Genomic DNA, 15,808 nt, shown 5'->3' on the forward strand with positions numbered 1-15,808 from the left:
CAGCAGAGTATCCGAGGCTGGCCAGTCAGAGTCTTGCAGTCAATTCTTTTTGAGACCCTCCATCCTTTGTTTAGCTGTCGTGTTTGCACACTTCCTTATACAGCACCTTGGCATTGAAGCAATATAGAATTAAGAAACCAGACAGCCTTCCTTCCGAAGGGTCATGAGGACTCGAAACGTCAACTCTTTTCTTCTCCGCCGATGCTGCCAGACCTGCTGAGTTTTTCCAGGTAATTCTGTTTTTGTTTTAGCCTTCCTTCCATTCTGACCTGGTTAACTTATTTTTTTGGAATTCATTGTTATACATTCATTCTGTATAAAACAAAAAAACTGCGGATGCTGGAAATCCAAAACAAAAACAAAAACAGAATTACCTGGAAAAACTCAGCAGGTCTGGCAGCATCGGCGGAGAAGGAAAGAGTTGACGTTTCGAGTCCTCATGACCCTTCGACAGAACTTGAGTTCGAGTTCAAGAAAGAGTTGAAATATAAGCTGGTTTAAGGTGTGTGTGTGGGGGGCGGAGAGAGAGAGAGAGAGGTGGGGGGCGGTGGTGTGGTTGTTGGGACAAACAAGCAGTGATAGAAGCAGATCATCAAAAGATGTCAACAACAATGGTACAGAAGAACACATAGGTGTTAAAGTTAAAGTTGGTGATATTATCTAAACGAATGTGCTAATTAAGAATGGATGGTAGGGCACTCAAGGTATAGCTCTAGTGGGGGTGTTTTTTTTTTAAAAATAATGGAAATAGGTGGGAAAAGGAAAATCTTTATAATTTATTGGAAAAAAAAGGAAGGGGGAAACAGAAAGGGGGTGGGGATGGGGGAGGTTGCTCACGATCTAAAGTTGTTGAATTCAATATTCAGTCCGGAAGGCTGTAAAGTGCCTAGTCGGAAGATGAGGTGTTGTTCCTCCAGTTTGCGTTGGGCTTCACTGGAACAATGCAGCAAGCCAAGGACAGACATGTAGGCAAGAGAGCAGGGTGGAGTGTTAAAATGGCAAGCGACAGGGAGGTTTGGGTCATTCTTGCAGACAGACCGCAGGTGTTCTGCAATGCGGTCGCCCAGTTTATGTTTGGTCTCTCCAATGTAGAGGAGACCACATTGGGAGCAACGAATACAATAGACTAAGTTGGGGGAAATGCAAGTGAAATGCTGCTTCACTTGAAAGGAGTGTTTGGGTCCTTGGACGGTGAGGAGAGAGGAAGTGAAGGGGCAGGTGTTGCATCTTTTGCGTGGGCATGGGGTGGTGCCATAGGGGGTTGAGGAGTGGACCAGGGTGTCCCGAAGGGAGCGATCCCTACGGAATGCCGATAAGGGGGGTGAAGGGAAGATGTGTTTGGTGGTGGCATCATGCTGGAGTTGGCAGAAATGGCAGAGGATGATCCTTTGAATGCGGAGGCTGGTGGGGTGATAAGTGAGGACAAGGGAGACCCTATCATGTTTCTGGGAGGGAGGAGAAGGTGTGAGGGCGGATGCACGGGAGATGGGCCGGACATTGTTGAGGGCCCTGTCAGCGACCGTGGGTGGAAAACCTCAGTTAAGGAAGAAGGAGGACATGTCAGAGGAACTGTTTTTGAAGGTAGCATCATCGGAACAGATGCTATGGAGGCGAAGGAACTGAGAGAATGGGATGGAGTCCTTACAGGAAGCGGGGTGTGAGGAGCTGTAGTCGAGATAGCTGTGGGAGTCGGTGGGTTTGTAATGGATATTGGTGGACAGTCTATCACCAGAGATGGAGACAGAGAGGTCAAGGAAGGGAAGGGAAGTGTCAGAGATGGACCACGTGAAAATGATGGAGGGGTGGAGATTGGAAGCAAAATTAATAAATATTTCCAAGTCCCGATGAGAGCATGAAGCGGCACCGAAGTAATCATCGATGTACCGGAGAAAGAGTTGTGGAAGGGGGCCGGAGTAGGACTGGAACAAGGAATGTTCCACATACCCCATAAAGAGACAGGCATAGCTGGGGCCCATGCAGGTACCCATAGCCACACCTTTTATTTGGAGGAAGTGAGAGGAGTTGAAGGAGAAATTGTTCAGCGTGAGAACAAGTTCAGCCAGACGGAGGAGAGTAGTGGCGGATGGGGATTGTTCGGGCCTCTGTTCGGGGAAGAAGCTAAGGGCCCTCAGACCATCCTGGTGGGGGATGGAGGTGTAGAGGGATTGGACGTCCATGGTGAAGAGGAAGCGGTTGGGGCCAGGGAACTGGAAATTGTTGATGTGACGTAAGGTGTCAGAGGAATCACGGACGTAGGTGGGAAGGGACTGGACAAGGGGAGAGAGAAGGGAGTCAAGATAACGAGAAATGAGTTCTGTGGGGCAGGAGCAAGCTGAGACGATCGGTCTACTGGGGCAGTTCTGTTTGTGGATTTTGGGTAGGAGATAGAAGCGGGCCGTCCGAGGTTGGGCGACTATCAGGTTGGAAACTGTGGGAGGGAGATCCCCAGAGGAGATGAGGTCAGTGACAGTCCTGGAAACAATGGCTTGATGTTCAGTGGTGGGGTCATGGTCCAGGGAGAGGTAGGAGGAAGTGTCTGTGAGTTGACGCTCAGCCTCCGCGAGGTAGAGGTCAGTGCGCCAGACAACAACAGCACCACCCTTGTCAGCGGGTTTGATGACAATGTCAGGGTTGGACCTGAGAGAATGGAGTGCAGTAAGTTCAGAGAGAGACATTCATTCTGTATTGTTGTATATGGGCTCACCACCACCTTCTCAAGGGCAATAAGGGTTGGGCTATAAATGTTGGCCTAGCCAGTGATGGCCACATCCCATGAAAGAACTTTTAAAAACTAACAAATTTATTATTCAGCTTTGTTGTAACAGGCTACTGAAGATAGGGATCCCAAACTTTGATTTTATCTTAATAACAAAATAAGCTTTTTTCTTTTTTTCACAAAGAAATGTATTACTCTTAAAACTTGCTCTGAATGTTGATTAATTAGATATTCTATGATATAAATGTAATATTTTACCTCCTATATAAACAGTCATTTTCATGATTTCAGTAAGTTTGCATGAATTGATTCTAGACTGTAGTGAAAACTCTGCAAAATGCTGTCTTTTAAGTTGATCAATTTTAATAACTTTATATAACATAAAGTGATTAAATTCTTGCTCAAAAATGAGTCTGTCACTTGAGTTCTGCCCTGTCCTCCTCACCAATCTTCTCATCTAACATGATTGCTGGGAGCTAACTTACTGCTTCCTTCCTACTTCTCTCGCCCACCAACCACTGCACCCTTGGCATTCGCTGCTGCATGACAATCACAACCAAATCTGCATTTCCCAAGGGCCTTGCCATCCACGACCTTTTATTATGAATAATTTTGTTGGTAGCTTAGCTTTGACTGAAATTAGGCTGATGTGATGCAGTTTACTACTTAACTGACTATTCCACCATCTGCCCTGTCCAAACTGCCAAAATGTAGCTTGGTTCTTTCACCAATTACATATTGGCTTATCTGCCTACTCTTCTGACAACTTCTTCTCCTCCTCCCTCTTCATGCACCTCTGCCTGCTCCACACCTATAGATTCTCCTTTAACAATGACCTGCCACTGTCAGCTGCCCTCCCCACAAGTTCCGCCATATATTTTACCAATATCCTTCATTCCTCTCCCAGCTTCTGTACTGTATTGCTCCTTATATTTGGTAATTTCAACTTCATCTCAAGATTTCTAAATTCAACAATCTCCTGGCCTCACTAAACTTCTTGATCCACATAAATTGTCCTACCCTTTGTTAATGGGCCACCCTCTCGACTTTCCCATGACTTCCCTACACTCTTGGTCCTGATCATTGACTCTCCAACCACTCTCTTGTATCCTTCATCATCTATATACGCCTATCCCATTTCAACTTCACTTCCTGCTATACCTGCCCTAGAAAAATTCTCATCGATTTGCTTGCTATTACTTTGAAATTTCCCACAGCCTAGAATTTGGTCTTCAATTCATTGCGATTTCACTTTACCAGTTGATTTGTTCAACAGTGTTGTTACTTCCGATCTTTGCCCAGCAAAATTTTTACTCCCATTCTGGTCACTCCCTTAGAATGAATTCTATTTCTGGTTCCTCCAGTTCAAGGAGCACACAGCTGGCTTGACCATCCATTGCCAGACCTGTCTGGACTGGATCAAAATCTTCCTGATTCTATTCCCTTTTGACAAAACTATCTTCCTTTCTAACATTATCCTGGAGAGCAAACCTAAGCTAAGATTTCTTATTATTTCTCAACAATCTCCTAGACTCCATAGCCCTGTCTCTCCCCTCTCCACCTCCCACCCCCCCAGGATTGGCATCCATTCTGTGGCTACTGCCTCCCTGCCTTTGCCCACAAAGTCCTCCAGGGTCCCTCCTGATCTCACCTTGAACCTGTGCCACTCTGAGGTCATTTCAGCCATGAGTCCTACCTTCTGATCTCTCAACCTCATTCCAACTAAATCACTGTTCAGCTAACTTTCCTTTTTCTATAATCCTTCGTCATACTGAAAAACACCACCATCATAACCAGCTATTTTTTTAAAAAAAAACACCCTCAGCTCCCTGTCCTTGGAAACTAGCGCACCATTTCCAACCTCGCTTCCTTTCCAGCCCTTGAATGTGTTATTGCCTGCCAAACCTGACAGTTCTTTAAGGAGATAACAGATATAGTATATGGGGAAAATGCAGTGAACATAATATATGTACACATTCAGGAAGCCTTTTGCAAGGTCCCAGGCAGGGAACTATTGAAGATTAGGAGAATGCAATTGGTTAATGACAGGGCCAAGAATGATTGGAAGTGGGCAGTGGTGTTTTCCCATGGTTCTCTTGGGAACCACTCCTGTTCATTGTGCACATGAATGGCATAGATAAGGGGTGAGGAAGAATGGTGTTGAAGCTCAAAGATAAGACTAAAATAGGAGACAATGGGCTATTATTGAGGTAGTACAATGGTCAAAAAAAGCAGTATGTGGTCAATAACACCTTGCATGTGGGGATGGACAAAAGCATCTGACGTTGTCGTAGCAAAACTTCAGAGTGATAGTTTCTGCAGCTTTTGTTCACAACCTCGAGGAAGATTGCAAATTTCAAGTCACTGTGGAACTATGTTATTTTCACAAAATGTAAGAGGCTAAACAGTTTTTTTGTCAATTGGACTTTCATGCTTGCTCCTTCTTTCAGACATTTCATCCCAAATCAATTCTATTCTTGATGTGTGATCGCTTTCAAAATCTGTTTCCAACAGCAGGATAAACTATGAATTTTGTTTCTTGGACTTTCAAGGTGGGTCCAATTTCCCGATGAATAATGCTGGGAACCCCATTTGCATTCGTTAGCATCTCATGCATGCTCATTAAAAGCCCACCTTGCAGGAATTAAGTTTGTCCTCCAAATTATGTTTCCTGCCAGTGTGAATTTAGGATGTTCAGTTTTATGACTGTATATAAATGATGTGCACCTGCTGAGTTTCATTTCTTCCACAACTTGAGGCCCGTGGATGCTGCTTTCTCCTTCCTGGGTACCTTGCATAACATCACTCGAGTGCCATTAGCAAACACTGCACCAAAGCCAGACAAGGGAGGCAGGCGAAGGCTGGAAGGGCAGTGGATAGGGTGGAGTGAAAGCTGGATGAGGAGGCAAACTTATGAGGGAAGGTGGGAGGGATGAGAGTTCCTTAGAAGGCAGGTTAGTGGTATCGGTATCTAGGGGGGAGAACTCAGGGCACTGGTGATAGGAGGGAACAGTCAGAGGGGGGAGTGGAATGTGGCAGGAAAGCAGGCCCAGGGCGAGAGTCTGAGGTGAAGGTCTCATTGGGTGGGTCGCGGGGGCGGCGGCTAGGCAGGTGGTGTGGATAATGGGAGGGTGGGCATGGGGTTGGTAACGGGTCTTGGCTCTGAATGGAGGAAAGGCATGTGGAGGTGGATCGTGATAGGGTCCAGGATAGGAGGGGGAGGTTCAAGGGTGACAGAGGGGAGAGGAATGGTGATATTGGGTGGCTCTTTGGTGATGGGGGAAGTTTGGTGACAGGGGGAGGGTAGAAGGTGGTGGAGTGAGTTTGAAAGATGATGGGCAGTATTTTTCCAAACTGCTCTTGACTACATCGTCAGTCAGTGAGATCCCCCAAAGTGGGAGGAGGCTCTTTTTGGTTGGGTGGAGTTCAAGGTCAGCACAATTGGCTGACTAAAGGGACACCCTAATCATTGAGGCATCTGAATGTCAAAGATACTCAGTTGTGTTCTCCTCTCTGTGGTGAAGCCCACACAACAGCAGGTTTGTTCCCATCTTGTGAACCTCATAACATTGAGATCCCAGTAAGGTGTGGAGCTGCTGGTCATTCTGTGCCATTTGCCATCTGCTGCAGTCAGAGGCAGGGATGAGGGGAGGGAGGTGGATGCTTCCAAGGGGCATGGCTGGTGGAGGGCAGCCAACTCGTGACTCCAAATCTTCATCCTCCTGGGTGAATGGTCATGGCTGACAAGTGATCATGCAGTTAGTCTTTCTATGCTGCCAAGACTCTATAGATTTTCGAGTATAGTGGAGACAAGCAGAAAAGTGTGAGACTGAGCCTTATTGCATATGACTCTCATCACCCTACATGAAGGGGAGGGACACCCATCTCTGGTCCTCCAGGATGTCCTTTATCTGGAATGGTTTGGGTGGGGATGCCATGTCTGGATGGAGGCCAGGTGAAGGGCTTAGCACTGGCCTGCTGGCTTTGAGATGGCGTGAAACCTGTAAAAGACATGTTCACTTAATGTATCACTTCAATTCGTTCACATATCCATTGAGTTGTCAATGATGCAGGTTGCAGGCAGCCCTGCCTTGGTAATGGCTCTCATCCAGATGAGGAGAAAGAGGGCCTGTCAGTGGTCGGCACAGGGAGGAGCAAGGGCCTGAGCAGCAAGAGGCAGGGGGGTTTCCGGGTCAAGAGTTGGCGAACATGGACCACTGCAACGGTGAGCATTGGCCTGACCATGGGTGTATCACTAGTGGTGCTCTTAACGGGAGATGAGTGAAAGGCAATGATGGGGGTGTCCTCGTATGTCTCAGGATGTGGCTGCTCGCATCTGTGAGCCTTTCCAGTGCGAGCTTTAGCTGCAAGGACTCTGGGCGAGTAATCCAGATTCCTGACCTGCAGTGAGTAAATGCCTATCCGAGTGCCGTTCCTTTAACCCCATGAGGTAACGGCAGGTTGGGTGACTTCCTGCCTGCCCTGCCAAAAATTCGCTGAGCTCCTCACGGGTGCACAATCAATGAGCACAAAAGGTGAAGATTGCACGCGTTCACTGCCCCACCAGCCAGCGGGAAATACCCTGACTATCCTGCCCACTACCAGATCTAGCCTCCACAATGGAAATTTCTGCCTGTAACCTAATATCTAGGTTTTTATGGCTACAATTAAATTACAACGTGGATAAAGACTACTTGTCCCAATCAGTCCATTCTGCCATTTTCCTTCACATGAGCAGTAGTCCTAATCCCATAAATGTGTTCTTGTGTCCTTTCATTCTTCTTTAATTTCAACCACCCATCTGGCCCATTCTTAAATATTTACATGGTCACAATTGATGACTCCTTCCATTGTTTTACTGATGATTTGGGAGAAGCCTTTTATCACGGTAATTGCTTGGGCTAGGTCTATCCTGTTTTTAGTGGGAAGGACACACCTAAGTACTCTTTCACATCAGTGCGTTGGAATCTATGCAATAAAGTAGCTTGACTAGTTCTGACATGCAGTTTGTCAATACTTCAGCCAGGATATTATCAGCATTTGCAACCTCTGCCATATCCAGGGCATTCTGCCTTGCGTTGTGCTGACACCTTGGCCTCCATTTTTACAATGGGTGGGAGAGGACATAAAGAACAATATGTGAATTCAGGAATGTGAACTGATAGCCTTTAGCAAGAAACTCGTCAATGACCTGAATAACAACCGTTTTTATGACACTGGCCAGGAATTGGCAGGGTGGAGGCTGGATTACCATTTTCAAAATTTTAATCCTTTACTCAATCCTTGTCTGTGCTTTGGGTGAGGTGGAGCGGGGAAGCAGGTGGGAGAGAGAGTAACATTAAAGTTGAGGTTCTTAGTTGCCTATTAGTTCATTGGCAATTCCTTTAATAACCAAAAATCTCTGCATCCAAGACCCCATGTAATCTTATCCCAGTGCAACGTTAAATGCCCCTCTATTTTGCACTACCCCTGACAAAAAAATGAACATGTCCATATATAGTTCATGGTAAGCACTTATTCAAGGTTTGCATACTTCCCCTTCATACGCTTCATGCATTCTGATGCCTTTTCTGTTAGCTGTGATTAGTGAAAGCGCTTCTGCCTGAGTATAAGATTGAGGTTTAAAGGCTTCAGCATATGATTAACAGCCAATACTCCAATGCAGTATATGTGTTTTAGTTGAAGTATCATTTTTTAAAATGAGATATGAAACCAAAGCTGTTTTTTGCATTTTTCAAAAATAAACCGTAATTTGTAAAGGTGCTGTGCAATCCAATTGTTACAGTTCACAAATTACAATTAGCTGATCTACAGTACATGGCATGCCCGGGTGCCTCACTCCACTTACAGTGCAGATTGCATCTACGTTAAACATTTTCTGATACATATAGCCCGAGAGGTTTCCAGCTCATTCCAACTCCTCTGTGTACAATAGTGGGAGAGCTTAAACTGTGGCCTTTGCGATGGCTGCATCAAACTTCAGTTTATCCTTTAGGACATAGAATGGTTACAGAGTAGAGGGAGGCCTTTTGGCTCATCGTGTTCATGCCAGCACTCTGCTAGGGCAACTCGACTGATTCTACTCCCCCTCCCTTTCCCTGTAACCCAAAAGTTTTTTTCTCTTTAGGCGCTTAACCAGTTCCCTTTTTGAAAGCCATGTTGAATTTCTCTCCATAATGCTCTGAGGCAATGCTTTCCAGGTCCTAACCACTCCCTGCATAAAAATGTCTTTTCTCATATTGCTGTTGGTTCTTTTGAAAATCACCTTAAATCGGTCTCCTCTGGTTCTTAACCTTTCTGACAATGAGAATAATTCCTTTCTCTCTACTCTGCATAGATGCTGCCATGATTTTGAACACCTCTATCAAACCTTCTTTCTGTTATGGCACAGCTGATGGTAAATGCTGAGGTGTTCAAATCCCCAAAGGGAAACTTGTAACAACTGCCACAGCTTAATTTGCAATTTGTTTAAGTTTTGAGATGCGTGCCTTGAAATCTGTAGTAATAAAGACCACCAAGTCTTATAAGTTTTTACAAAATTAGATTAAGCATTTATTGATAAGAGAAATTATTTTAAACATACATAGATCTACAAATTATTACTATGATAACTTATAAATCTCCTACTTAATCTGATTTCAAGTTACACTTTTGTTAAGGCAACAGTAAGACACAGATTTTAAAAGACTCAGGCAAGGTGACACACAATATCCTGAACCAGTTGAATTCAAAGTGAGTTTACTTAACTTCAATTCTTTGAAGATAGCAGCTTGAGGCATGGGTGCCGAAGGCTTTTCACACTTGTTAGATCTTAAAAATGCACATAGCCTTCGCTCCTTTATACATATTTTCCCCATTGAATGCAAATTCCCATTGTTTCACTATGTTTTTGGGCTTGATCTTCATGATAATAAAAATCTCTCATAGCACTAAGTTTTACCAGTAATCTTTGGGAAAAATAAACACACTGTTTATAAACTTCACCTGACTAGGTGACACATTTCACCCCTCCTTTGAAAACAATCTTGTCTGGTTTATTTAAAAATACAAATGTCCTTTTAGACCTTACATTTCCCCATGTTTACCATGTTTACGTCAAAGCCTTCAGACCAGCTGCCTTTAATCCAATTAAGTCTTGCACATGCGTGCGCATACACATGCCAGAACCTTCGGGTCGGCGAGCAGGGGCAAGCCCCGCTTGCCGACGTGTAAAATGACACAGGGTGACATCGGCGTGTGTCCCGACGTCACTGCGCATCATTCAAATCCTCAGTTCGGCGGGTGTGCAGAAGAGTCGGTTGCGCGTCCACCGAACTGTCCAAGGCCTATTAAGGCCATTTAAAGTCCAATTAAAATAATTAACTGAGCTGCCCATCCAACCTTAAGAGCCCAGGTGTCCTTCACATTTATCATTAAACCTCATACATGGGTGGGATGAGGTTTCATGAAGGTTTTTAAAGTTTAATAAAAATTTTTAATAAAATTCATTGACATGTCCCAGCTCATCTGACACTGCCACTTGAGGGGACATGTCTTAAATTGTTTTTCTTTAGTTTGATTTTTAAAAATCAAACTAAAGAAAGTTGTGGTCTGTATAAACAATTGTTTCTGACAAATTGTTTGCAACATAAATCTCAAAATGCTGCAATGCTAGCAACAGATTGAAGTTTATGATCCTTAACGAATGCAGTTAGTGGGGTGGAAAACCTCTAACATTAGGTGTCTCCACTGACAGCAGCTGTCAGGACAAAAATGGCCTAAATTCAATCCATCAATTTTATTGTTCTGTAATGATTTTGCAGGTCAAGGAGGACATGCCTATCTAAAAGAATGGCTGTGGTGGGCAGGACTCCTTTCGAGTAAGTTTTTTTTTAATATACTTTTGATTTTAACTTGTGCCTCAAACCAAAAAATAGAATAGTTTAGAAACAAAGTATTGAAAGGGGAGTTTGTGGTGATTCGAGGGTATTGCTGCACAAGATTGCTGCAGGTGATTTGTTTCATGTTTGCAAGGTTAATTTAAATGATTGCTTTTTATGGTAGGTTACAATAGTCACAGCCATTGATCAGCCACATACCCTTAAAGGGGGTGTATCAATGAGAGCATGAAAGCTGAGAAGCAAGGGACTGGGATGGGGTGAGGGGCAGGCAGTGAATGGAAGGGGTACTGTTAGATCCTGTGGATCCTTGGTTGTGAGTGGTGGCTGAGTTAGTACTATTGATAGAGTTGATCAGCAGACACTTCTTAAGTGGAAGCTTTTAGTTTATTTACAAAGGTACTCAACAGCAACTAAACATGTGCTTTCACTTCGAACTCTATCTTTACACTACTTGAATACTAAGTACTGAGGTAGCCCATGCTACTCTTCTATTTGATACTAACACCATGTGATCTTCCTTAATAGCGCTCTTCTTAAAGGTATATTACACATTAGATAACACCATAATTACCACAGGTACTAAGCCACAAAGTTGGAATTTAACACTCAGTATGGAAAGTAAACCACCATTATTTGGTTGTCATTTGCGTACTTGTGCCAACCACTGACAAAACAACGTACCATGCACTCTCACACTTGGGACATTAGGACCAATTTTTCAAATGTGTACTTTTGGCAAGGCTTTCTTATCATGAGTACATACTATGAATTGGTAGGCATGAGCCCAATGACTTTTTTCCCAATGTGTACCCCTTAATATTTTGAGTGTATTCAGGTTAGTTTCCTGTAACATTAGGTCCTAGAAACAATGAGGGGCATGCCATATTAGATTTAGCAATGAATAATGAGCCAGATTTTTCTATTGGCAATTATTCAATAGCAATCATAAGATTGAGTTCAAAGTGTGTTTGAACGTGAGAAACACAAAACAGCTACCAGGAATCTAGATTTAAGTAAGGCTGACTGCAATGTGATGAGACAGGGACAGTGCAGAGTGGTATGGGCAAATCCATTAATGGGTAAAAGGCAGAAGGGGGCAATCAAAAGTGTTGTGATATAGTGTTAGTTTATACCCCTAAGGGGCAAGTTGTGTTTGAACAAACAGCCATGAACAAATAAAGGGGTAAGGGACAACAAAAGATTAAAGCATGCAAAAATGGAAAAAGTAGCACAGATCCCAGCAAATGGGAAGGGTGACAAAATAGTAAGGGTGACAATAGTATTCGAAGAAACTTGCAAGGGGTATCAAAATTAACACAAAATTATATTAGGAAAAAGTGAGTGGTCAGGTGCCAAGTGGGTTCCTTGAAAACTTGTAAGTGATATTGTCAGTGAAAATAAGGAAATAGCTGACGCTGAATAATTACTTTGCATCAGTATTGAATCAGGGCTGGGGTCCCACCAAAATTAATAAATGCAAAATAACAGTTATGGAGAAAGTAATGACACTAAAGAGTGACAAATCTTCAGACCAGATGGTTTTCATCCAAGGGTTTTAAAGGGTTTTTTTAAGTAGATGAGGGTTGCTGATGCCCTAACAATGATATTCCAAAGTTCTGTCAATTCTGTAAGCATTCCTTTAGATTGGAAAATTGTGCCTATCACCCCGCTATTTCGGAAAGGTGAAAGAGGGAAACCAGGCAATTATAGTTAGCCTAACATCCGTTGTCAGGAAATTACTTGAGTGTATATTGAGGAGAGCGTGACTGGACACCTTGAAAGTTTTCAACCAATCAGAACCAGCATGGATTTTTAAAGGGTAGATTACATCAAACAAACCTGATCAAATTTTTTTGAGCTGACTAAAGTAGTGAAGAGGGAAATGCCTAGGGATGTTATTTACAATGATTTTCAGAAGGCGTTTGATAAAGTTCCTCATAAGGGACTGCTAGCTAAAGTTGAAGCTTATGGAATTGTAGGGAAACTATAGGCCTTGTTAGCAAATTGGCTGAGTGGCAGGAGATGGAGAGTGGGGCTAATAGGGAGGTACTCTAAATTGACAGGATGTGACTAATGGTGTCCCACAAGGATCTGTGTTGTGGTTTCAACTACTTAGATGATGGGATTGAAAGCCATATATTCAAGTTTCCTGATGACACAGATGGCATTGTAAACAGCGTAGATGGGCAAGGAAGGAATTCCTGGTGCATAGGTCATTAAAGTGCCTTGGATAGGTACAGAAAATAATCAAAAAGGTTTACAAATGCTGGCCTTTATATCAAAGGGTTGGATTACAAGGAGGTTATGGTAATGCAGCAGCCACTCAAAACTCTGGCTAGAGAATGTTTGGAGTACTGTGAGCAGTTCTGAGCACCACATCTTAGGAAGGATATTTTGGCCTTGGAGAGAGCGCAGTATAGATTTTCCAGAATAGTACCTGTACTGCACATGTTAAATTACAAAATTTTTTAAAAAAAATGCTAGGTTTGTGTTCCCTGGAACTTAGAAGGTGATTTGATTGAAGTTATCAAGGTATTAAGGATGACAGATAAGATAAAGAGAAATATTTTCTGCTGGTTGGAGACTCTGGGACTTGGGGGCATTGTCTAAAAATTAGAGATAGACCTTTCAGGAGTGAGCTTGGGAAACCCTTTTATACACATTCGTTTACAAATTTGCAATTCTTCTCCACAAACGACAATTGATGCTTGATCAATTGTTCATTTTAAATCTGCGATTGATAGATTTTTGTTATCCAAAGGTATTAAGGGCTACAAGACAAAGGCATGTAAATGGGGTTAAGTCACAGATCAGCCATGATCTCATTGAACAGTGAAACAGGCTTGAGAGGCTAAATGGCTTACTCCTGTTTCTATATTCTTTTGAAGTTCCACACAAGGGGCATACGTTCAGAATATCTTCCCTTGTACATCTACTCCAATTTCTGATACAAACTGTACAAAATGCAGCATTTTATTTATCCTTGGGCACAATTTAAAGATAAAATATTTGTTTGAAAATATGATGTTGGCACGTTTGCATCAGGTCCTTGAGATATATCATAAAGAGCAGCAACCACATGCAACCATGGAAGTTTTTAGCACAGAAAGAGACTGTTTGGCATATTGTGTTAAAACAATTTGAAACTAATCCAGTTGATCTGCTTTCACGCCATAGCTCAGCATCTATAATTGGCACAAGCATGTACTGTCAACCTTCTCTAATCTACAGTGAATATGACATCAGCCAAAAGCAAGTGAGAGAACTATTGGTTTAGCAGTGCAAAACCTTCTAGGATGGCAAAAGTTCCAAATTCATAAAGGAATGCATGGGTCTTTCAAAACATCAAACTTTTAAAAAAAAATTATTCTGACACATATAGGGCAATTATGAGGGCATGAAAGTGATCTAGCGAATGAGATTAAGGGATAGGTCAATTGAGGTTCAGTGGCAGACATTTAAAGGGATATTTCAGAATACACCAAATAGATACATCCAGTCAGAGAGAGAATTCCAAGCAGAGGGTCGTGGTTAACTCAAAAAGTTAGACAGTATCAAACTTAAAGAAAAAGCATATAATTACACAAAGATGGTTGGCAAGTCAGAAGATTGGAAAGAATATAAATAGGAGCAAAGAATGACTAAAGATTAATAAGGAGGGAAAAATTTAAAGTATGAAAGAAAGCTGGCTAGTAATATAGGCTGGGATTTTCTGGTCCCATCACGGATGGGATCCGCCATGGGTGAGGCGGTGTCCCAGCCAGAAGTCCATTGACTTGTGGTGGGACCGGAAGATCGTGGCGGCGGGTGTGGAAAGTCCCGTCCATAAAGACGGATAGTAAGAGTTTCTTTAGATATTTAAATAAGCAGAGTTGACAAAGTGAGCATTGGTCCTAATGCTGTGCATCTGGGGAATTGATAATGGAAAGTAGGGAGATGGTGGATAAATTAAACAGGTATTTTGCTTTGGTTTTCACTATAGGTCCTCTATAGTGTCCTACTAGTAACATTCCGCAAATAGCTGTAAATCAGGGAATGGAAGGGAGGGAGGAACCCTGGAAAATTGCAATCACCAGGGAAGGGGTATTAAGCAAATTGTTGGGGCTGCAGGCTGACAAATCTGGATGGACTTCACCCTAAGGCCTTGAAAGAAATGACTAGTGAGATAGTTAATGGATTGGTTTAAATTTTCCAAATTTCTCTAGATTAGATTGGAAAATAGCAAATGTAACCCCTTTATTCAAAAAGGGAGGGAGACAGAAAGCAGGAAACTACAGGCCAGTTAGCCTAACGTGTCATAGGGAAAATGTTAGAAGCTATTATTAAAGAAATTATAGCAGGGCACCTAGAAAAATTCCAGACAATCAGGCAGAGTTAACATGGTTTTGTAAAAGGGAAATAATGTTTAACCAATTTATTGGAGTTCTTTTGAAAGAGTCACATGTGCTGTGGATAAAGGGGGACCAGTGGATGTACTGTACTTAGTTTTCCAGAAGACATTTGATAAAGTGCCAAATCAAAGGTTACTGCAGAAAATAAAAGCTCATGTTGTAGGAGGCAACATACTGACAGATTGGCTAGCTAACAAGAAGCAGAGAGTTAGCATAAATGGGTCTTTTTCTGGCTGGCAGGATGTGACAAGTAGTGTGCCACAGGGTCAGTGCTGGGGGGTCAACCAACTTTTTACATTTTATATAAATGATTTGGATGAAGGGACTAAAGGAATGGTTGCTAAATTTGCTGATGGCACGAAAAGATAATTAGGAAAGTAAATTGCGAAGAGTATTTAAGGAGGCTACAAAGTGACTTGGGTAAAGATCTGGCAAATGGAGTTTAATGTGGGCAAATGTGAAATCGTTCATTTTGGCAGGAAGAATAAATGTCAAAATGGTGAGAGATTGTAGAGCTCCAAGATTCAGCCAGATTTGGGTGCCCTAGTGCATGAACCACAAAAGGTTAGTATGCATGTGCAGCAAGTAATTAGGAAAGCTAATAGAATGTTATCATTTATTGTGAGAGGAATTGATTACAAAAGTAGGGAGGCTATGCTTCAGTTGTACAGGGCATTGGTAAGACCACATCTAGAGTTTTGTATACAGTGCTGGTCTCCTGATTTAAAGAAAGATGTAAATGCATTGGAAGCAGTTCAGAGAAGGTTTACTATTCTAATACCAGGAATGGGCAGGTTGTCTCATGAGGAAAGGTTGGACAG

General features: G+C 42.7%; 1 protein-coding gene across 3 annotated transcripts in view; it reads left to right on the forward strand.

Annotated features, from left to right (window-relative positions):
* Positions 1-15,808, forward strand: part of LOC121280101 (magnesium transporter NIPA2-like) — a 45,210-nt gene that overhangs the window by 8,501 nt on the left and 20,901 nt on the right. For 2 of the 3 annotated variants that reach the window (XM_041191754.1, XM_041191748.1), the window contains exon 3: positions 10,519-10,575. The exons of the other annotated variant lie outside the window; for it this stretch is intronic. In XM_041191754.1, coding sequence (XP_041047688.1) covers positions 10,519-10,575 — 57 coding nt within the window. The remainder of the gene's footprint in view (positions 1-10,518; positions 10,576-15,808) is intronic. 3 annotated transcript variants of the gene reach the window in all.

This window comes from Carcharodon carcharias, chromosome 1 (genome assembly GCF_017639515.1).
Source record: "Carcharodon carcharias isolate sCarCar2 chromosome 1, sCarCar2.pri, whole genome shotgun sequence".
Classification (NCBI taxonomy): Eukaryota; Metazoa; Chordata; class Chondrichthyes; order Lamniformes; family Lamnidae; genus Carcharodon; species Carcharodon carcharias.